This window comes from Melopsittacus undulatus, chromosome 4 (genome assembly GCF_012275295.1).
Source record: "Melopsittacus undulatus isolate bMelUnd1 chromosome 4, bMelUnd1.mat.Z, whole genome shotgun sequence".
Taxonomy (NCBI): Eukaryota; Metazoa; Chordata; class Aves; order Psittaciformes; family Psittaculidae; genus Melopsittacus; species Melopsittacus undulatus.
In genome coordinates, this window is record NC_047530.1 from 90,912,676 (window position 1) to 90,935,207 (window position 22,532).

General features: G+C 51.5%; 1 protein-coding gene across 1 annotated transcript; it reads right to left on the minus strand.

Annotated features, from left to right (window-relative positions):
- Positions 1 to 21,485, minus strand: PITX3 (paired like homeodomain 3). Its single transcript, XM_005153876.3, has 4 exons — positions 21,330 to 21,485; positions 7,203 to 7,343; positions 2,476 to 2,681; positions 1 to 1,500 (listed from the first exon to the last, which is right to left on the minus strand). Exons 2-4 carry the CDS (start codon positions 7,309 to 7,311, stop codon positions 937 to 939), a joined length of 879 nt encoding a protein of 292 aa, XP_005153933.1. The 5' UTR covers positions 7,312 to 7,343; positions 21,330 to 21,485; the 3' UTR covers positions 1 to 936.
- Positions 21,486 to 22,532: the final 1,047 nt, after the last annotated feature.

Consider the following 22,532-nt stretch of genomic DNA (forward strand, 5'->3'; position numbering starts at 1 on the left):
TTGTGCCAACTTTAATTTTATTATCTTGTTTGGAAATGGGATTTGGAAAAGGGAAGGAAGGGAAGATGTGATGGGGGTAGCTGATTGTTGCAAAGGGGATGCTTTGGATGTACACTGGCAAAAGTGTTCCTGTCTGACTGGAAATGACTGAAGCAGTAAAGCATGACAGGCAGGATGTTGCCTCAGTGGATGTGCTTGCTTTATGGGGTTTTTGGTTTCAAGGTCTACATTGTAAACTATTTCATGTACAAAACAAAAAAAGCATATTTTAATGTCTATATATGTATTTGTATATATATGAGATATATACACACACATATTCTTACAACTCTCAGGTCCTAAAGGCTTCAAGTCTGAAGGGCTATGTGTATATATGCGTTATAAAGAAAGATGCCAACCAACTGAGACAAGGCTTTCTTTACTGGCTGTGTGATAAATATGTGGGCAAGATGTCTCCATCTGAAATCTTGCATGTGTGCAGGAAGAAGGGGTCATCCAAGCACTGAATGGCAGCCCGCATTGCCCTGTTCCCAGCTGTTCCCTTGAAGGGTGGCATCAGCACTGTGGGGCTCAGAGGGGCAGATAGAAACACATTCAATTCTGCTGCCCGTGGGTCAGGCACCCTACACTTCAGGGCTCCTATTTCCCCGTAGGGCTTCCAGTAGACTGTTTTGGTTTCTTTACCACAAAGGGGAAGGTCTGGTGGGCAAAGAGGGGAAGGGGTTTGGGAAGGGAAAGACAGTCAAAATTCACCATACGATAGTTAGACAAATCTTCATAAAGGTCCGTCTGCCTGCTCGCCTCTCATTCGTGCTCTCTCGCTCTCTTGCTCTCCTGCGTTCACTCTCATTCTCTGCAGTATGTACGCTGTTGAAGGGTTAAAGGTCTCCTTTTGTCAGGCTAAGGTCAAGTCCCTGGTTGGCGGAGGGCAGCCCTTCATACGGGCCTGTCTACGGCGTATTGGCAAGGGCTCAGATTGGAAGCTGCTGTCTGCACTGCTGGGTAGGTGAAGTTAGCGTGCTGCTTGGCCTTCAGCCGCAGACTGGCCAGGCTGGAGTTGCATGTGTCCCTGTACATGTAGGGGCTGGCTGTTGAGGCGTAAGGACAGGCACTGGATGAGACAGCAGAGTTGAGGCTTGGGCTATTCAGGTTGTTGATGTTTCCCAGGTTGTTGAGGCTGGAGGCCGGTACTCCGGTCACTGCAGAAGGGACCATGGATGAGGGCATGGTCATTGAGGTGATGGAGCTGGGTGGGGAGAACATGGGCTGGGAGGAGAGGGGACTGACGTTCATGGAGTTGAAGAATGGGAAGCTTTTGGCTGAGAGTGGGCTGGTGGTGAGCCCCTTGGTGGCCCAGTTGTTGTAGGAATAGCTGGAATACATGTCATCGTAAGGCTGCATCAGTCCATTGAACTGGGCTCCGAAGCTGTTCTTGCACAGTTCGGCCTGTTGATTCCTCTCCCGTTTCCTCCACTTAGCTCTGCGGTTTTTGAACCAGACCTGTGAGAGAGAGAGGGAGCAGATGGGAATCACTCCAGGCTGTCACTGGAAGGGGCCTTGCCCTGGTCTCTTTGCCCAGCAAGGCAAGAACTGTTGCAGGGCTGGGGATGGTCCCCAGGAGCTGGGAGACTGAGCATGAGGAATGGATGCCAGCAAGATGTCTGGGCTGCAGGATCATCTCCCAGCAAGAATCACCACCTTGATCAAACCCCAACCACTTCCATTTTACAACCCAAATAACCCATCTCACTCAAACAACAGATGCCCTTTATATGAGGAAAAGGGAGGAAAATACTTGCTGTATTTCTGAGTGAGCACAGTCCAGGAGGAACAGTTTGGGTTGTTTGACTTGGGAGCAAAGTATTTGAATGTCATTTGAGAGCTGCTGAGTGGAGGAAACAACCTCTCTTGTTTTGAGTTCACCTCAGGACCAGCTTGGGGTGAGGTGTTAGAAGTCTGTCTCCTAACAGGAAAATCTGTTGGTGTTGGAGTGACTCAAACAATATAACTTCCTAGAACATGGAAGCTGCTGGAAGGCTATTCATGGTGCTGCTAACTCATATTTCTAGTAGCAGAGAGAAGCTCTGATTCCAGCTGGAGCCCTGCCACGCTATGCCTGTGACTGCACAGTGGTTTGGGAACCCCAAAGAGTGACCTCCAACAAGGCTAAGGCTGGGGGATAATGCCACTGCCAGGAAGGGGTCTGCTGGGTCAGGGCAGCATCTGTGGGGCAGACCCTAGACTTTGCATCTCTCTTATTTTTAGGTGGTACTGGATGGGAACACACCACCAGCATGGAGTATGTATGTGGCTGATGTGTCAAATTTTAGAGCTTGGTGAGGTGTTTCTAAGATAGGAAATTTTCTGGTGCCCCTAATTCCTTCCTTGGTTTGTGGAGAGCTTGGCAGTTTGTATCAGAGCTGGCTTCCTCCCCACCAGATGAGGCCCAGGAAGGTGGGAAGGCTGCAGTCCTACCCGCACTCGTGCTTCTGTCAGGTTGGTCCAGACTGCAATCTCCTCCCTGGTGCTCATGTCTGGGTAACGGTTTCTCTGGAAAGTGGCTTCCAGCTCCTGGAGCTGCTGGCTGGTGAAGTGTGTTCTCTGTCGCCGCTGCTTCTTCTTGAGTGAGCCGTCTTCAGGGTTGGAGTCGTCCGTCTGGTTTTGCTGGGACTTCTCAGTGTCTGTGAGAAACAGAAAGATGGGAGAGATCTCCTGAGTTAACTTGGAAGCTTGGATGCATTTGGAGAGCCCATCCTTGGGGCAATCAAGTGCATGCCAGGTCCCCATCTGCTGTGGCCACCAGCAGCTCCAGCTGCACCTACAGGAGTGGTCCCATCTCCCTCCCTTGCCTTGTGAGCAGGCATCCACCCTGCACCAAAACCAACAGCTCCTTGCTGCAGCACAGCTTGCTCTTGTTTATCTGCTGTAATGGATGTCAGCTTCCAAGTAATTGGATTTGGATCTTGCAAGCTTCCAGTCTCTAGTTTTCATTGGTCACAGTTAAGATAGACGATAGTGACAGAACTTACCCAGGCCAGCAGGTTCTTACTCTGCTTAAAACTCTCTGCCTAGGTGCCCTTCAGAAAAAGTGAACAGAAACTGGCACTTACAACACAGCAAAAGATCCATAGTGGTTTTGAGGACAAATAATGGGAAAAAGGCAAACTGCCAATGATAGCAGGTTGAGGCTCTTAAAAATTCATGCTTCTCAGATTTAGTTAATTTGTCTTTCCTCCCTTCTTACTCCTCTACCTTCTTACTTGGGTGCACATCCATTTTTCAAAAGCAGGAAAGGGCCTATCTTAGAACTTACCATGAGGTACTCCAGCATCGCCCTGTCCTTCCACCCCACCCTCCAAGATCCCCATCCGAGAAGCAGCATCTTTCATTCTGTGGCCCTTAACTGAACATCCTGAAACTCTCCAGTGTTCAACTGGTATCGAACTGAAAGTACAGCTCAGCCTCCTCCCAGGTGTTAAACCCAGGCCTTAACCCTGAGCTTTGGGGTGCTGTGGCTGGAGGTGGGCACCAGGTACTTCCCTGTGCCACTGCCCCTCCTGGGGCTGTCGGTACTCTGCAAACAGGGACAAGGCAAATTAAATATCTTCCACTGTCAAAAGAAAATGTCACAGTTGAGCACTTAAACAATAGAGGACAACTATAAGGAGGAAAGATACAGCTTGTGTTTAATTCTGCTGGGAACCAAGATAAGTCACCGCAGAACCACCTTATTCCAGAGAAAATAAGTAGCTTCTGATGTTCATCACCTTCTTCCTCTGATCTAGAAGCACAATGAAGCAGTTCCAACTGAAAATCATGTTTCTGGGGAGGAGGTGTGTTATTTTACAGTGGGAAATACTCAGCTAAGCTAAGTAGAAATTACTGCAAACAGTTACCAAACTGTTGCATCTGGAAGAATACCTGTAAAAAAATCTGGCATCACTCTGCTGAGATTCAGATTAAAAGTATTTATTGTTTGGTTGGAATTTTTTAAGTGGAAGCTAGCTTAAAAGGCTTAAAAGTCCAAATCCTAACATGGAAAATGTATACAGCCCCTTAAAAAGCAGGGAGGCAAGAAAACAGTAATCTAGAATACAGCTGGGTGAGGAAAAGTAACAGGGTTCCTCATGTCAGACAGATATGCTCTGGAAAAATACACCCCATAAAAGCTAAATGGAAAAGAGAAAGCTTAAAGAGAGAGGCTAAAAAGCATCTGAGCCCCAGGAGAGAAGGTACTTTGCTTCAGAGCTGTGCTGTACCCTACAGCAGGTGCTTTAATGGAGGCCAGCCCTAAGAGAACCTTGTGCCCCAGGAACCCAGTGCCACTATCCTGTTCCTGTGTTAATTCAGAAACCTCTTCCTGCTGTTCCAGGGAAAACCCTTCCTGCCATCCTCCTAAGGGAGCAATGCTGGAGTCACAGGGAGCATTTGCAGGAGAAGCACACATTCTTCATGAAGGACAGCAAGGTGCAGTCAGAAACAGTTTGTTTCTATGGGTATGCATCACACTGACTGAAGCAATGTGGGTTCCCTGCAGGGTCCCCACCAGCCACCTCCACTTCTGTGGCACGTTTAATGTTATCCACAAGCAGGAAAGCTAATGCAAGGAGAGTGAGCTGGCTCTGATCTCCTACTCTCCTTGTTCCCATGAGCATCTTCGCATGGGGATCCCGCGATCAGCAGAACTCTTGGAGAACGCTCTTAACGTTTTAAGTACCATTTCTATAGTGGTTCTTGCCAATGAGATAAATTTGATTCCTCCAGCTCAGTGCTCTAAGCCAGTGTTGGAAGAGGGAGATTCCTGTATTATCCATCTCTAAAACAGATTAAAAGTGGAGTGATGCCACTGTGTCTGAGCTAGTTATTAGAAATGGCTCAGTACAGATGAAGAGACAACATTTGGTTTGTTTGTTCATCTGCTGAGTCTGGGTTAATTAAGAGCCTGATGCACACAGGAGATGTTCCCATAGGAGCCCCTGACAAATGTGCATTTCCAAAGGAGCTGCTGCAGAACAGAGGCTGTACTTTCATCAGGAGCTCCTGCTTAGGACTCCCCTTCTTCATTGCAGGAAGAAACTATACTGAGAGGGAAGAACAGAGCAAAAGTACCACCGACTTATGGGCTGCAACTGGGTGGATAAGTTCACCAAGTATTTTGCTTTGTTACTGCTTTTCTCTGTACCTACGGGTGTAGAACTTTTCATAAATCTTGTGAAGTCCAAGGAGTCCTGACTTTGAACCTGGAAAAATCTCTGCAGCTACACATTCCTCTTTTTGATCTCTATTTCTGTACCTGCTACCTGTGGCTCTTCCTGAGCATTGCTTATAGGGAGCATCATCTCTGTTTCTGCTTCTTCTATAGGCAGGGGAAAAGTGCCCTCTGCAAATGGTGCAGAGCTTGGGCATTGCACTGGGTACCAGAAGCATGGTAATACAGGGAAACAAAGGACCCTGCAAAAACAATGGACATTTTGCATGTGCTGAATCCATATTGAGAAGCAGAATATAGGGAGATGCGGGGCAGCTTCTCACCAAATCCTACTTCATCCCACCAATCCTACTTCTCCCCCTGACCTGTGCTGCCTGATGAAACCTAATGGAACGGTTACACACCACACCACAGAAAGCACCTGGGAAGACAGCTGAGCTCAGACAAGCAAGGTTTGTGCTCCCTTCCTCAGGATCTCTTACACTGCAGATGAAGGAAAGAGAGGAGGCAGGAGGAGAGGCAAGAAGTGCCAGAAGTGCAGCCCTGCCCTGCCCTGTCCTGAGCTGGGCAGCCCTTGGTGGTGCACTCTGCTCTGCCCTGCCTGACACCAGTGTCCACCAGCCTCTTCGTGCAGGTAACTCTGGCAAGTACCCACCTCCCAGAACCATTTTATTTCTAGGCAAAGGCAGTGGGGAGTGACGTAGCCAGGCACCCAGCATTTTATTGTCATCCCAAAATAGACTGTGGAATATATCTTGTGCACGTTCACCCACTCAATGAAACGACTGTGGTCATAGCTGGAATTAGCTGCTCATGCCTAATGGAAAAAAAAAAGCTCCTAAACTGGCAGCTCTGCAGCATGCCAGGGTAGGCTCGATCATGAAGGCCACTTGAATGGGGACGACCGCTGCGCATCCAAAGCAGCTGATGAGGAGCCACTAAGCTTGGTTGGGGATGTGCCCAACTAAGGTATGTGTGCAAGGGGGAATTCGGCGGGTGGATTCTCTGACCATAGTTATTCCAGCGTAACTCCCTTCATGATACTCACTCTGGGGAATTTTAATCTGCATCATTATGCTTATTAGCTTTTGCATGCGGGTGAGCCTGAAGGCTTTACACGGGGAGCAGCAGGCTGTCCACAGCCCTCACCTCCTCTCACGCTGGCACAGGCAGCTTTGCACTGTCCTGCTGCACCCAGAGTAACAAGGGATGGAGCAGTCACAGGACAGATGCAAAATCCAGGGGAAGCCATAGTGTTTGGTAGCTGATTTCTGAGCCAGGTGTGAATAGCGATGTTCCTTCTTCAGAGCCTGATAAAGAACATGGTAGCCCTGGGATATGTTCAGCCTTTGGGAATGGTCAGAAGCACCTCCCTGGAACAGCAGCAGCTCACTGTGGAGCCTTACACCAAAGCACAGGTAAGCAGGCTGTTTCAATTAAAGCAGGGGTAAGACAGGACTTCTCTTCCTTATTGCCTGAACCCAGGAAGTTCAGCCCAAGGTTAAGCTGTAGCACGGAAAGTTTCAACCTAAGCAATTTAAGCACAGGCTTTTTAAAAAAACAATCAAACAAAACAAAACAAAGGCAGTTTATAACCAGGTGTAGCCTTCCGGGATGAGATCTCCCATGTTGCAGGGATTGCTCTCCTGCTCTGGAGACCTGGCATAGGCATATACAATGAAATCCTGGTTGGGCAGTGATCTGGCTTGCCCAGCTCCTGCCTGCCATGGCTTCCTCCCTGGGCCCAGGCGACCCGATCACTGAGATGGAGCTCTTGCCTTCCCAATGGCTGTCATTGTGATACACACCCCTGCGCCTTCCCCCTGATTTCTGGAATGCTGTGCTGCCATAGCACCATGCTGGTGCATGGTACAAGAGAAAGCTCAGTGGTTTCCCAGGAGCACCACATCCAGCTCCTGCAAGCCACTGGCCACCTGGATCCACCTGCAAGGACAGGTTGGAGCCTCTCTTGCATCCTGAGCCTTGCACTCACCACTGTGGTCCTGTCCTTTGCAGCTGTGCTCGTGTTGAGGGGTTCCAGAGTCTGAGAGAGACAAGGCTGGGCTGCGCGCCTCCGCATCTGCCAGCAGGTTGAAATCCATGGGGCAGGGATGGCTGGCGGGAGAGGTGGAATCTGAAAAAGCAGTAGACACAGAGTGATTAGGGAGATAGATCTTTTGCGTGACCTCCCTCCACCTCCTCTGGGAGGGACTTTCCAATCCTTCAGGAAAGGTCTAGGAAAGCAAAGGATCCCTGTGTCATCCTTGGACCCCTTAGAGTTTCCTATCTGGAAAATGGACATGCCAAGCTTTCTGTTGATCTTCCCTATAAATCAAAGATCATCTAGTGACACTTCTATTTGCAGCCTTCAGAGAAAGAGCCTGCAGTTTATAGGTGACATTCAGACTGAAATAGCAACACCAGGAGCATGCTGTGTAATGGAGATCTGAGGAAGTGGTTCTGGGCCAGCCGAGGGCTGTTAGCACCTTCCCCAGACATCCTACCTCTCCCATCCTCCCTGCCCAGCTTCTCCCCTCTTTCTCCCTTGCTTCTCCACAAACTGGTCGAGTAACACTGTCCATACAGCACTAATGCAAATGTACATGCACCCATCCCAAAAGAGCACTCGTGTGCATGGCACTGATAGAAAGGCACGTCTGTCTGCACAGCCACTACCTCGAGCAGGGATCCAGGCAGTGCAAGTCGATTCCTTCAGGGTACATAAGGATCTCTGGAGCCTGAATTAACACAGGAATCACATTACACACCCTTGGGTGCCTGGGAATGAGTGATCCTGGCTGCAGCACCAGCTCACTTCCAGCCTTAGGTCATCCTGGCTGAAGGCCAGCCTCAAGTGACTATGCTGTGCCTGTGAGCCACCTACTGTGGCTGAAAGCATCCCCACTGGTAAGCTGGTGGCACCACTGCAGGCAACACTGGGACTCCTCTACCACCTCTTTCCACATCTCTCTGCCCCAGGATCATTTGTTCTCATCATGGTCTTCCTCAGGGCTACTGCACCCTCCACCTGTATTGCCCAGAACTCAGCCGAGAGCACTGCATTGTTCTTGACCACACTCGGACACTCATGAAGAGGCAGGCACGAAGCAGTAGGTGCTACAAGCCCAGCCACATCACCTTGGAAGGGTGAGCTGGTCCTGTGTTAGCCTTCAATCTGAGTTTCAAATCATATCCCTGCCACATACAGGACGATGCATTGCTACCATTGCAGGTGTAGAAGTTTGTAAAGGCTGGACTGCTTCAAGGGGACCACAGCAGCTCCTGAAACTCCGGTCACTCCAGCTGATACCTTCCCAGCTAAGGAGCCTTTCTAAAACATAACAGCAGCTGAGGCACCATGCCTGGATCTGGGATCCCTGGGTTTAGGGGGTTTGGACCAGGTGTTGTCAGTTGTGAAGTCTGGATTCTAGCTGGTGAAGGATTGCCTGGCCCCTCAAATCCATGTGTGTCAGGGAGGCAGCCTGCTGAAGGCAGTATTTCATCTGGACCACACTAGCATTTAGACATGTAAACAAGAGATTAATCACATAGCTGTTGCACCTCCTTTGGAGGTGGATGACAGTGACTAAGAATGTATTTTCAGAGCTGTCTAAAACCTCCTGTCAATTTGAGCAGGGCTGCCGCCAGGGCCCTTGGCAAGGCTGACCTCCATACCTGCAGCATGCTTTCCAGGCTGTGGTGAGAGGGCAGGGAGTCATTTCTAATGGTTATCCGCCTGGCTTCTGCAGCAGATGTCACTCACAACCCCCCAGCAGTTTCCCTTGCTCTCCCCTTCGCTTGACCTCCATTCCCAGCCTTTCCCAGGTGCTGATGAATCCATCTCTACACCAGCCTCAATCACTGCTCTCCAAAAGCAGTATCTAATGAAGGGACCTGGTGCCAGTATCCCAGACCTTTGCCTCACTCCGGACTTCTCCTGAGAGAGGGAAGTGGCAGGGACTCTATCTTTGCTGTGAGGCTGTTTTCTATTTCTACCTCACAGCAAGCCTGACCTCTGAAGCCCACTGGTTGTGTAAGCTCCTGGCAGCAGCAGGGCACAGCCCTGTTGCTTTTTGCCATGTGTATGTACATGAAGTGATGTGACAGGGGCTGTGTTTTCTTTAATACCTTTGCATGGAGTAGGGAAAGTCCATCTGCTGCTGATATTGCTATGGCTTTTAGCATTACTCTCGGAATTATGCAGAAACGCGCAGTGAATTAATTCCTTGGATTAAGTCTTGATTAAGATGTGTGTCACTTTGCTGTCTCAGAATTTATTAAGAGCCCTTCTTGAGGCAGCGGCAGATGGAATTTCTGCCCAATGTTTGTAGATGATAATTTCCCCTCTTCTACAGCCATTTGCATATGATTGCATCTGTCAAGCACAATTTCCTCTTTTCTAGGGCTTGACTCTGTACTGGACCAGATTTAAGGAGGAATTCAGACTCTTGCCTTGCTGTAACTGAAGGACAGTGTCCTCCTGTGCAGGGTACTCTTTGCTTTGAGAGTCCTTTTGCACTTCTTGCATTGCTTTCATCGGTGCAAACTAGAATGGAGTTGGAAAACCATGGAGGAGTATTTTACAGCTGGTTTCATAGGTGTAAATGGCAGTACAAGGCTCAAGGTACATTAAAAATTCATGCCCCATCCTGAACCACACCATTGCAGTGATTACAAGGTTGATCCAAGCTGCTGAGCACAACATAATGTGCTTGGCCTGCCTCAGAGAAGCAGTGGGCACGTAGATTAACAGGTTTTACAGTGTGGCCCTTATTCAGATTGAAACTGGGACTTGTGGCTATGAACAAGTTTGCTTTCTGAACTGAATTTTAAATGAGGAGGATTTCAGAGAAGATCTTGCATGTATGTATATGTAATTACATACCTATTGCATGTGGCCTATATGGTAGCATCAAGGCAGGACTTCCCAGCTTGCTGTAAGCAGTTCACAGAGAATCAAAAGCAAAAGGAGAAGGGGATCTGCTCAGCATGGTTATGAAAGCAGAAAAAGTCTGCAGTGGGGACAGCACGTGAGTTCTGTACTAATGTATTTACCCAAAGGCAACCCCATGCCACTGACACAAAAGGCTGTAGGTATTACTTTAGATTATACAGCCTTTTTGGATTTAATTAAAGGAGCTTTCTTCCACAATGGTTAGATTTCACTGTAGGCAGAGACATTAAGAAAGTCAACGCTAAACCTTCAGTGCATTTCTACTAAGTTGTTTGCTTTGTCTCAGGGAGTTACTGAAATTGCACCTCAAAAACATCGTTAGACAAGATCAAATTTATCATTTCCATCTGAGTCTTTGTCTCACTAACATAAAAGAAGGGTTTCTTTAGGGACAGCTCCTGTCCCAGCAACATGCAGCCGAGCTTGCTCAGAGGTTTCAGTTTCATAAAAGTAGCCCTGGCTCCTAGCCTTCTCTGGCACCTCTAACTTCTTCCATCAACGTACACAATTGTCTCGAAGATAAAGGTTCCCAAAATGGTAACATACACACCTTTTCTTCCAGTCGCCACGCGTGTGTATTCTCTCCCTGGCCTCCATACAACAGTGCTGGCAGCACAGGTCCCTCCAGCCAGACTGGGGGCTGCCATCCCTGCCCCACAGGCACAGTGCAGAGAAGAGAAAGAGAGCAGCTCTGGCTCTAGGCTTTTTCTCCTTTCAAATTCACCCCCTTCCTATTTCTGGGTCAATGCTAGCCTGCCCAAGACAGGGCTGCTGAGGCAGGAGGAAGAGGGCACTTCTACAGGGGAGGACAACCTTGTTTACCCAAAAAGAGCAAGCAAGGGTCCCTCTGACCTCTCTCCTGGTTCTTAGTAACACGCTGCTCCATCACCCAGGAGCAAAGATGCCTTTGCTTGTTTTTTTTGGAGGGGTGGGAAGGAAATGTAAATGCTGACTGTGTGCCAAGGGAGGCTAATTATAGTGGCGGCTTTTGTGATGTGGAAATTGCCCACTGAGAGCTGCCTTTGGAGTGACAAGTGCATGCTGCTCAACTCTCCGCTACCATGAGGGAGCAGGTACCTGCTGAACCTCTTTCATCAGGTCGATTTGGAGGAAAAAAAGCTATTTCTTGGGCTGTTTTGATGTTATTTGGCTTTCATGGGCATGCAGTGATGCTTCAGCAGGGACATGACCTGGCTTCACTCCCTTTGGCAGATCAGCATAGCCCTGTGGACCTGTGAGCTTCTCCCACTGCCTGTGTCTCTGGTCAGGGCCATGGAAGCTGCAGCCTCTGCTTGGGATTGCTGATCTCCACAGAGGGTTCAGGGTTATCCCTCAGGCTGAAAGGTGCTCTGCAATCAGTTGGGCAGGGTGGTGTCTTCTTTCTTTCATCCCCTGAGATGAAGGGATGGTGTTACACTAGATGTCTTAGGGTCAGAGCTGTCTCCTTCTGCTCCATCAATCCCAGAAGTCAAACTGCTGGCAGTAACTAGATTCCCAATGGAGTCTGGCTGATTGCTTCACTCCTCTCACACTCACGTTCCCTGCATGCTGGCTTACTTCTAGCAGAGATAAACGTTTGGGATTCTGTTTAACTGTACACTTTCAAGAAGATGATCTGCCTCTGTACTCTGGTCCCCAGGAGGAGATGAGCTAAGTTGGAGCAGTCCCTGCCACTTCCTCTGCCCTGTGTCAAAGGGTGTCTGTAACCTCCTGGAAGAGCATTTTGTTCTCCGGATACATGCACGTGTTCAGGGGATGGTACTATTGGAGCACCTGTGAGCTGGGATTTCAAGAGCCACAGCTTGCACAGCATATGAATCACACAGTGACCTGATAGCCAGGCTCTCTTTGCCTGCAGATATGAATGCTGACTGTAAGGGGCTCTTTCCCCGCAGCTAGAAAGCAAAAAGGATGGGATGCAAAACAAGACTTAATCTTCATTTCCTCAAGAATATAGAAATACAACTACGGGGAGACGAGGGTGACACACTGCTAAACATCTCAGTGTAGCTTTAAGTCTCTAATCTTAATGGAATTGCAGCAGGAACCAAGAGCAATCATTAATCACTGCAAGATAAACAGCAGCAGCCAACTGGTGACCCAGAGCACAGAGCCATTCAGAACAGGAGAGCAAGCTGCGTGCCTCCAAAAACTTCAGGCTGTGCAGAGCCCCAGGCTGGCTTTTGGGCGCACAATCAGAAATGGATCATCGACCTCCAGCAAGGGCTGAGTCACAGGTTATAATAAACTTTATTTCTCGATTTAGTCCTTGCAGTTGGGCACTAATGCCTGAGCTCTGGCACTGGTCTCTTTTGTAGCAGTGCGAACTGCTCTAAAGCCTGTAATGTGGTTTGGGGGTTTTTTTCCTCCCATTGGGAGGAGTTGCCAAAGCTCCCTGTGGTGCTTGATATCTTATAGCTGTCAGAGCATATTACCTGGCACTGCCCCACACATGGTGTGGCCTGCAAGAACATTACCTGCAGCAGCATGGTGCCGCACTAGCTGCAGCAGCCCTTGCTGCCAGCTTCTCACCCACAGCTATCAGTATGGGCTGGCTTTCTGAGGAGGATGTCCAGGCTGTTTCCACCCTCTTCTCTTTTTGTGCACGGCTCCACTGAGAAGTTCACAATCCTGTGAGGTGGGGAGAGGATGGGGAGATAAGGCGCTGTTGCTGACTGGGTTTATGGTGTAGGTAAAACCACTCATTAATGAGCCTATCTAAACTGGTAGAGGCTATGAAGCAAAATTCCTTTAAGTGCTTCCAGATCCTCGGATGAGAGGTGCTAGGGAAATGCCCACAACCTTGCTGGACACTGCCTAATGCAAGGTGAGAGCAAGCTGCTTGTTTCCTCCATTACGACAGGAGTCTCTGGCTGTGGAGGAGGGTGATGGCAAAAAACTTTTCTCTGGGCAGCAGAGGGTTAATGAATCGCCTGTATTCTGGAGGATTATCACAATGGAAATGTCCCAAGGATTGACAGCTCCATACCCATGTCCACAGCAAAAAAAGCCCACAATGGAATGTGTCCTGTTTGCTGATTTGATGGCCCATGCCATGTCCCTGTGCCGGGGAAGAGCCCTGATGTAACCATGCCCTGTACATGACGCACTGCCCTCCCCAAGCAGTGTGCCTGAGGCCCCTGAATGGTGCAGACCCTGATGAGCTAAAGGGTGGCGGTCTGAAAGCAAGCTATTTGCATTAGTATCTTTGGACCCCAGTGCTGCCCTTAGCCTACCTGGATAGTTTTTCAAGTGGTGACCATAATTTGGAAACAAAGAGCTAAACCTAACACAGAAGGAAAGTCCTGCCAGACATTCTACAAAGTTGTGGTTTTAACTAAACTTAGCATTCACACTTCTTGCATTCTTGTACGCACTGCACTGCAGGTCTCACTGTGTCCGGCTGTGATTCCAGTATCCCTTGGATGCTCTGCCTCAGTGGGGCTCTCATCACTTTGGCTTCATCAGGGCCAGGATTTTCTTTCTGACAGACCATACAGTTATGTTAATAAAGCCATGCTTTGTTATGGCTTATTTTGTTAGGCATCTGGAACAAAATAAATCAGCAAAGGCTCAGTTTTGCCCAAACAAATTGCAATCGCACAAAGTTGCTGGCGCAGTGAGGCTCCATGGCACATGAGTGCTTGGAGTGAGAGCGTGGTCTGCAATTATTGGGGAAGAAAAGTCCTTCAGGAAAATTAATCCCTTTGCTTTGGTGAAGGGAGAAAATAAACTGATTTCAGTATGAAATTCTGCCTGGGAGAATCTCAGAACAGAAACAAAGGACCCGCTAAAGCACAGCGCCAGCATTGGCCTGGCCCAGATGTACCAGCCCTACTTGTCCCTGCCTGCCCTTGCCTGCTCCTACAGCAACACGGGCTGGCTTCAAAGCAACTCCTGCCAGCGCAGCAGGACCTGCCTGCATCTGCACTGGGGAAAGAGCTGTACTGCTACAGTGTATGAGGGACCGTGATCTCCCCTTGTACCCACAAGCTGAGCAGAAGCAGAGTCAGGAGCAAGAAGAGACAATTGCAAACCAGGGTCCCAAGCAGGAATGAGAGGCACAGGCAGCTTGGCTGTAGCTCGGGAGCCAGACACGCGCTGCTCACGCAGCAGCACAGGGCAGCAGGGGCTGGCATCAGCAGATCGGTATGTGTGGCTGTATTTATTTGGGTGATTGTATGAATTCGACTAATTATTCTGGCATTCAAAGGAAACTGGTCAGATTCCCATGGGGCTGCACTCACAACAGCATGGCAGGGTCATTTCTGTATCTCTATGGCCGTAAAGTTGGCCCATTTTAGGGAGGCTCAGATAGCGAGATCAAGGACTGGAGCTGCATGACTCCAGCTGCTGTCAGGAGTTTTGTATGCAGATGGAGGGCCGTGGATGACTCAGATGTTATCAAAGATGTAAATGATTCTCACAATTAGTAAACAAGCTCAAGAAAGCCCCTAATCAAGTGGGTGATGCAGGGGGCTGAAGGTCAGGAAGGATCCCGCCATGCTGTCGGCACGTCACACCCTTTCGGCTGGCTGACCTCAGTGCACTGTGGAGCTGCCGGCGTCCGCCATCCATCAGCACTTCTGCTAGAAAGCCTTTCTGGAGAAGTTCGACTTGATCATAAACATTTGTTCTGTGACAAAACTTGGCAAAACCAGCAGCTAGAAAGAAGCTGCTTTCTGGGGAATGGTGCTGGTTCATTGTTTTAAAACAACCTGGTGGAACTCAGAGGGTTGCAGGGCTGCAAAGGGAAAAGTAGTGACTGTTGAGGGTGCCGTGACAGCCCCACCAGCCACCATGACCAACAAATGGCTCTGCTGGTTAAGGCAAGGAGAGCCCAGAAGCGGCTGGCTCACTCTGAGGGCTGTGTTGTCTCACAGTGCAACCCGCAATGCCGGAGGGAGCTGATGTCTGCTACGCCCGGCTATAAGGTTTCCTGATTATTTGTCTTCTTTCTTTCTTTTTTTCCCAAGCAATTTATATATATATATATATATATATATATATATATATATATATTAAAGCTCTCTGGCAGCAAAACCCTTGTGGTACACAGGCTTCCACAAACAAAACAAGGGGATGATCTCAGCCTGCAGCATCCCTCCCCTCTTCCTTAGGATACTACAGCAGGTAGGGCTGGGACAGGAGAAGGGCAGCTCCAGGAGGGATGATGGAGCTCACTCCCACATACTCTGCCTTTATGGACCTTGCAACATGCCCTGAAGGTCAGTCTGTTTACCCAGACATTGTTTGAAGGGGGCCGAGGGAGGCAATTAGCTGTCCCCACTGCAAACACTGCTGGGTCCAACCTGACAGCATTTTGCAAGCAGCCTGCCCTGACAGGATCAGGCCCACAGAGCACCCGGTGTTGTGCTGTGTGCCTGCAGCAAACGGTTAAATTGTGCATACCAGGGGACATGAGAAGAGGAATGGTGGGTGGGTGAACAAGAAGGGATGGCAGCCCTCCGTCCCTGCAGCCTCAAACCCAGGTGCCTCATTCAGGGACATGGCAAACCTCCCCGTGTCCCTGAATTCAGGGGCATAATAGGCATCACAAGCACCAAAACAAGAGGTTTGAATTTCAGGATCCTGACAAGCACTGTGCTGTCTACAGACTATGTACAAAGTCTGTTTCTTTTTTCCTTCTTTCCCTTAAATCCTTAGTTTTTCCATCTGCTGGAGGCTGCATCCCATGCAGAGCCTTGGGAGGTAAGCAGTTTGGGTGGGTAGGAAAGGAAGCTGCAGAGCCCTCATTACTCATCCAGCCTGGCCCTCGGGCAATCCCATCAAAGAGGTTCGGATTGAAAAGGGACGGGGCAGAGGGAAGTGAACTGTCTCGAAATGCTGCCGCTTGGGTCACACCACCTCCCTGCCAGCCTGGCTGTGCTGAGTACGCAGACCTTACACCGTGACATACCCTCGCCTCAGCGAGCCCCCAGCCAGCCTGCCAGCAGACCCCACCGGCAGCTCCCCAGCCTCCCACTATGGCCTCGGAGTCGGGACACATCTCAGCTCAAGCACTGAGTTTTTTTAAACACCATTATTAAAGCCACCCAAAGCAAATTAAGCTGCAAAACCCTTTTAAATGGGACACAAAAGCACATATTTTTCATCATTTTGGAATTTCTCCCTTGTTAGGTATGGATACATATCCAGACTGACTCTATGGCTCAATTCATTTAGCTTAAAGGTTTAGATTTTATATTTTTAATTATCCTTGTACTTATTTTATTTTGGAGGAAAACTTCCATGAATTTACTTTATAAAATGAAATTGCAATAAACTCATACAAAAAAAAAACCAATCCCAACTTGTAGAACTGGAAGTTGGGATATTGTGGCACCAAAAATAAAACTGATGGAACAAAAAGGGAATTTCATGTGGTTTTCATTGTCAAGTCTAAGCTCAGAAACAAACAGGAAATAAAAATGGCTAAAACAAAAGAGATTTCTTTTAAAGTGTGTTCAAGTCTAAGCGGGGAGCTGCTTTATTTGGGAGGGATTCTCTGTTTATTTGTTTTTCAGAAAGAGGAGTAAATAAAAATGTCCACACACAGACAGGTCAATTTGATTTACAGTTATATCTGCAGGCTTCTCACGGGGCACTTTTAATAAGCTTTTTTTAAGGAAGATACTTGCATAAATAGCAGCAGCATTGGAAGGGGGAGAAAAGACAATGGGAGGGGCGGGGGTCCTTCTTCTTGAGATGAGGTTGGGAGGAAAAGGACCGAAGAGGGAGGAAGGTGAAAGTAGCTGCAAACTGTCCGGTCCTCTGTCCTATTTCATCTTTGTACTTTCTCATTTTCTGCAGGCAGCTCTGCAGGCACTAAGCCTTCCAGCCCATGCCACCCCACTGAACCTCCCCAAGTAGCAAATAAATGCATTGATATAATAACAGCAGTCTGAAGGATCAGGGCTATTTCTTTGCACCCTGCAAAGAAAAGCGTTTCTTACCTTCCCAGATTTGTGATTGTGGAACTTATGTCTTACACTAGATCTGATGATGATTTTGAGGGGTTAATTTAACGCAGGCAGGACCCAGCTCCCCACATCAGCTGAGATCCCAGCAGCTACAGACCCGTTAGTGCATCTCTGAACACTCTGAGCAGTCAAAAAATCAGATGGACAAAATTAACAGCAGCTTCTGCAAATTCAGCTCTGGTTTCCCTCCTCTTTTGCACTAGTTAACAGGGTGTAAATGTTTATTTTCTGGTGGAGCTGTGGTTTGGGACATAGCAAAGAGGCTTGAATTGAGGGTCAAGGGACAGAGATTGTATTTCTGTCTCAGATCAGGTAATTCTGACAGTCATCTCTCCTGTGCAACAGGAATACTTCTCTTCATGCTCTGAGAAGTGCTCTCTACCACTCATGCTCATCCAGAGCTCTGCCTACAGGAAAGCTAGGTAGCTCCTGAGGAGAGATCATAAGGTGCAGCTCTTCAAAAATGAGGGCTCTGAGCTTGAACCTGTACCCTGCAAGGCAGCAGGAAATTTCCTGTTCAATGTGCAGAGCATTGGCCCTCTTCCCCAGTCTGCTGGGTAATACACTGAAACTGGTGGGGATGGAGGAGGAGGGCCTCTCTTGTTTTCTCCCCATGTCTTTTTAAAGCCTAATAATAAATGTTTCCCAGCTTCTGGCCAGCTAGATCTCTTAGCTCCTGCCTGAAAACAACTTTCAATATTTAACTGTTGCTGGAAAACAGTAGATCCATCACTAACTATCCCATGGGAATCTGCATCCCCGGCCAGGCTGCCGTACCTGTCCTCCTTCGGGGTTGGGTGGAGACTAAGGATTTTTGAGCAAGTCCTTTAGTACAGAAGCAACCCACCCTGCATCAAGTCTGGCCCCATTCCTTGTGCTGCCAAGCCTCCAAGAACAGCCTGTGGACTCCCTTAAATGCCCCAAGGAAGCCCAGAGCTAATAACCAGCTTCATTCAATTCCCAGTCACATTATTATCCAATCTGCCAGAGGCATTAATATTCAGAGGTGAGGCGGGAGGAGGGCAGGGGTGCTGGTGAGGGGGAGCGGCACACAAAGGGGAGGAAGGGAAGCGTGGAAGGCCGGCCACAGAAATCCTCTTTCTCCAGCTGTCTGAAGCCCCAGCCCATTTCAGCCGGGTGTTGACAAGAGAGGGCTTTTTCTACGGCCTCAGCACTAACTCTGATGCCAGCTGGTGGTGGCCGTGCCCCTGCCAGCAGCAAATGCCCAGGCTTGGCACAGCCTGATGCCCTTGGCCCTGGTAAGAGGGAGAGCTTTGCCCCCTCTGCCATCGAGCCCTAAGTAAATAGCAATCTCCCATTTTCAAACACCCAGATAATCGCTGAGCCTGCTCAGAGAAGCCTGTTTCTGACCCCTCTCCCTCCACAGCTGCACAGCCTCATCCCACTGCCTTCCTGACACAGAGCACACAGCATGAAAATACTGGTTCTCCCCATCTGGGACTTCATTCCCATCCCAGGTACCTCCTCTGTCCCCAGAGCTGGGGCACATGTCACGAGACAGACCTTATGTCCCCAGCTCATCTCATCTTCCTTTTGGAGCAGTCTCCTAGATCAGGTTTCTGGCTTTTTCTTTCTGGCAGTCTCCAAAGTCAGCCTCACCTCTCAATCTCAAGGTTTTGGGTAGCATCTGACAGAGAGAGGAGATGCCACTCTTTTTTGTTAACTCTCCGTAGGGTACATTAACCAGTACTTTTGCAATCCAGTCACAATTTGCAGATCTATTAATTGCCTGAATTAAGTCCTTATAGAAACATAATAGGTATTAAGTGAGGCAACAGTTTATCTGCCAGAGAAATATACCGGTTTATAAACCAGTGTCTTGGAACAGGAAACAACTCGGGAATATTCCTGGGCTTTCATGCGGGGAGCCTGGGCTGCAGGTCACACAAACCCAGTAACACCAATAACAGGAGGAAAAACACCAGACTCACTCAAACCCCTCTCCAGAGTGTTGGGGAAAGACACCTCCCTGTGAGGAGTACCGGGCATGGTGTGACTGTTTGATAACGAAAAAAAGAATCAAACCCTGCTCTGCTTCTGCGGACATTTGTGGAAACTGAAGCAGCTACTATGCTCTGCTGGTCCCCCAGGAGCCAGCAGACAGCGCTTTGTCCCTCACAGCAAGGCACAAACACCCATCCCTCCGTCTCACCAGCAGGCTGAGGGGCTGGGACGGATTGCAGGGAACCAGGAAGACCCTGATCCCATTGCCAGAAAGGGGGTCCTTTCCCTGCCTTTGGAAGGTAGGACAGGAACAGGGGTGACGCTCCCGAAAGGCACCTTCCCTAGCTGTTGCTTTTAGCATCTCCCGAAACCGTGGAGGGGGTAGAGCCGTTTCATCCCTAGTTTCCTCCAGGCCCCAGGCCAGGCGTGGAGGACCCACAAAGCTTGTCTGGGAATTGCCAAATTCCCCTCTTCAGCTTTAGCACTAGTCTTTACTAAAAAAAAGTGCACGAATCATGGACCCATCCGTCCGAAGGCTGCCTCCTTCTACGGCAAGGGAACGGTGAAGCAGAGGAGGGACTGGTTTTGGTTCCTGCACCTCCGGCTTGCAGCACCAACCGGGATTCACACATTGGGCTTTGCCGGACCCCGGGGCCCTGCAGCAGCGTGCCCTCTGCGGCTGTTCGTGCGCAGCCCAACTCTGCACCACAATAACCCTCCGCCCGTATAGGAAAGCTGTGCAGGACCCCGGGAACCTCGCCGGGGCCGTGCTGCTCCGGGCTGCCCAGCCCCGCCGGGGAGAGGGGGAGATTGCACCGCCGCCGGCAGCGCCTCTTCGGGGCCCTGGCGCTGCTGGGGGGAAGCCAGATCCCTCCCAGCCCGTCCCCCCAGCTGTCCGGCCGCGGGGGCGCCGGGAGAGCGGCCGACAGGTGTGCCCGGCTCGGCGGCATCGGGCCCACCGCCCCCCCGGGCCCCAGCCCGCTCCAGCAGCTGCGGCGGAGCGCGGCCGCCCTCCCCCGCCGGAGCCGCGGCGAAGCCGTCCCTCTCTCCTCCGAGGAGGAGGACGGGGGGAATGACAAGGGGGTGCCGCGCTGGCGGGTTAGCTCTTTCCCCGGGGCTGCACTCGTTGAGCGGGAAATTGCTGGGGGAGCGGCACGCACAGGGCTCCGTCGAGCGCCCGCTGCCATCGGCCGGGCTTGCCGGACACCCAATGGGACGGAGGGACGCCGGTTTGCACCGTGCCTCCAGTGCCGGGGAGCCGGCGGAGCCCGTGCAATCGCCCGCAGGTCTAACGGCCGGCTCTGCCCGCAGCCCCCTAGCGCCGGACGGCACTGCTCTGCCAGGGCGGCTCCGAGCTCCCAGCGAAGCTCGGCGTTTCCCGCCCTCCTCCTTCTCCCGCAGCCCGGACAGGGCTGTTACTCCCGGTCGAGCCCCCGGGAGAGCCGGCGCGCAGCCGGCGGCGGCGTTCCGGGGCAGGTTTGCCCCGTCCGTGGGGGCCGGCTCGCCCTCTCTCCGGCGCTGCAGGGAGGTCTGCTCTGCTGTAAACAGGAGCCAGCCCGTTACATAAATATCATTTATCCAACTGTCCAAAGACCGTCGGGCTGCCTTCTTTTTCCCCGCCTCTGCTCCCCGCGTCCTTCTCCCCCGGATCCTGCAGACAGCTGAGCCGAAGCCCGCAGCGCCGTTATTTACGGCTAGCCCCGACCAATTTAAACAGCCCCTACCCCACTCGCCCGAATGGAAAATGACTAAGTTTAGCAACGGCTGAAGGCTCCGGCAGCACTCGCCGGGAAAGCGCCCGCAGTGGTCCCGAAGGGAGGCCGCGATGGCGGCACCCCGGTGCCGGGGGGCAGGGGACCACCGTGTCCTGCAAGGGCAGAGCGGAAGAGGCGCCGCGCCTCGCCGCCGGGCAGGCAGCTGTAGGGGCAGCGCCGGGGAACAGCTCCGCCGCACTCAGCCTCGGGACCTATCCTGTGTCTCAGGGTAGGGCTCGAACGTCCTGCTTCCCCTCTGCCCCTGGCTGCCGCTCTGTGCCCTGCGGGAGCGGAGCTGCTGGGCAGAGCTCAATGAGCCACCCCCGCCAGGGATGCTCTTGTCCTGTGGCAGCGTCGCAAGGGCTGCCGCCGAGCGGCTCTGCAGGGACGGGCTGGCACCTAGGGGCTTACGAGGAGAGACGGGGAGAACCCCGCTGGGAGGCCGGGGACGGAGGAACACTTACAGCGGCTCCAGATGCGGGCTCAGCTGGGCGGACTTAATCCTGCGAGAGGGGTGAAGCTGGACCCCGCCCCGCGGCCCGGGCTGCTCTGCCGCCGTCAGAAAGTAAATCCCCCCGGCTCCCCGGGCACTCTGCGCCTTGCTGCCGGCCCGCGGCTCACGGGAAGGGCGGAGGGAGCCAGCCGACTGCCTCCCATTCACCCTGGCCATTCACTTTATGGCGGGCGGCCGGCGCCCCCCGCCAGCTGCACTGAGCGCCCCGCTCCCGCCCGCCCCATTCCAGCTGCGCGCCCGCCGCCGCCCGCCCCGTCCAGCGCCGCCCGCCCCGGCCCCAACCCGCGCCCCGCCCCCCGTTCCCGCCGTCCAATCGCCCTGCGCCTCATTTTCATCCCTCCGCTCCCCGGCCCCTGGATTCGCAGAGGAGGGCTGTAGGCCCCGCCCCCGCCGCGTTGACCCCGCCCCTGTCCCTTCGCACCGGGGCCTCCACCACGATCGCGACGGGGCAGGGTGAGCGGCCGGCGGGCGGGGGACGTTTGCCAGCGGCAGGCGTCCTGCCCCATCAGACCTGGGGCTTGGAGGGGTGTCTTTGTGTATATATATGTACACGTTCACTTACATACTCTTGTTTCCGCTGCCGTTACCGTTGCCTGCGTGCGCTGTTCGCTGCTTGGCGATCCGATGCCCTGGAGCCCGTGTTGGGCATCTGCTCGGGACAGTACTGGCAAGCATATTCGGGCTTTACAGTTAAAGTCACCAGCCAGGCAGAGGTTTTTGGGGGGAACTGAGTCCACAGTCAGCTGCTGGACGCGTTCCCCTGCACATGCTGCAAGGAGCAGGAGTTGCAGGGGATGGATGCTAATTACGGGCTAATTACCGCGCACGCCGTTGCGGCTCTCGGCGGTACCGAGAAGCAGTTCTTCGGCGATATCGTCCGTGCCGCTTCCCCCGGGAACACGGGGCTGCCGGCTCTGCGGGAAACACCGCGCTCCCGCCCGCTAACAGCTCTCGAGGAACCCAAATGGTACTTGTAGCTGAGGCTTCAGCATAGCTCCTCCCGAGGTTTAGGATGGCAGCATCCCGGTGCAGCAGGTCAGGGCGTGATTCCTGGCTGAAGTGTCGCCGAATGCTTGTCCCCGCTGCAGCAAGCTTTGGGCGTCTCTGCACACACATTTCGCTCCGAGCAGACACGTCCCTTCTCTCCCAGAGC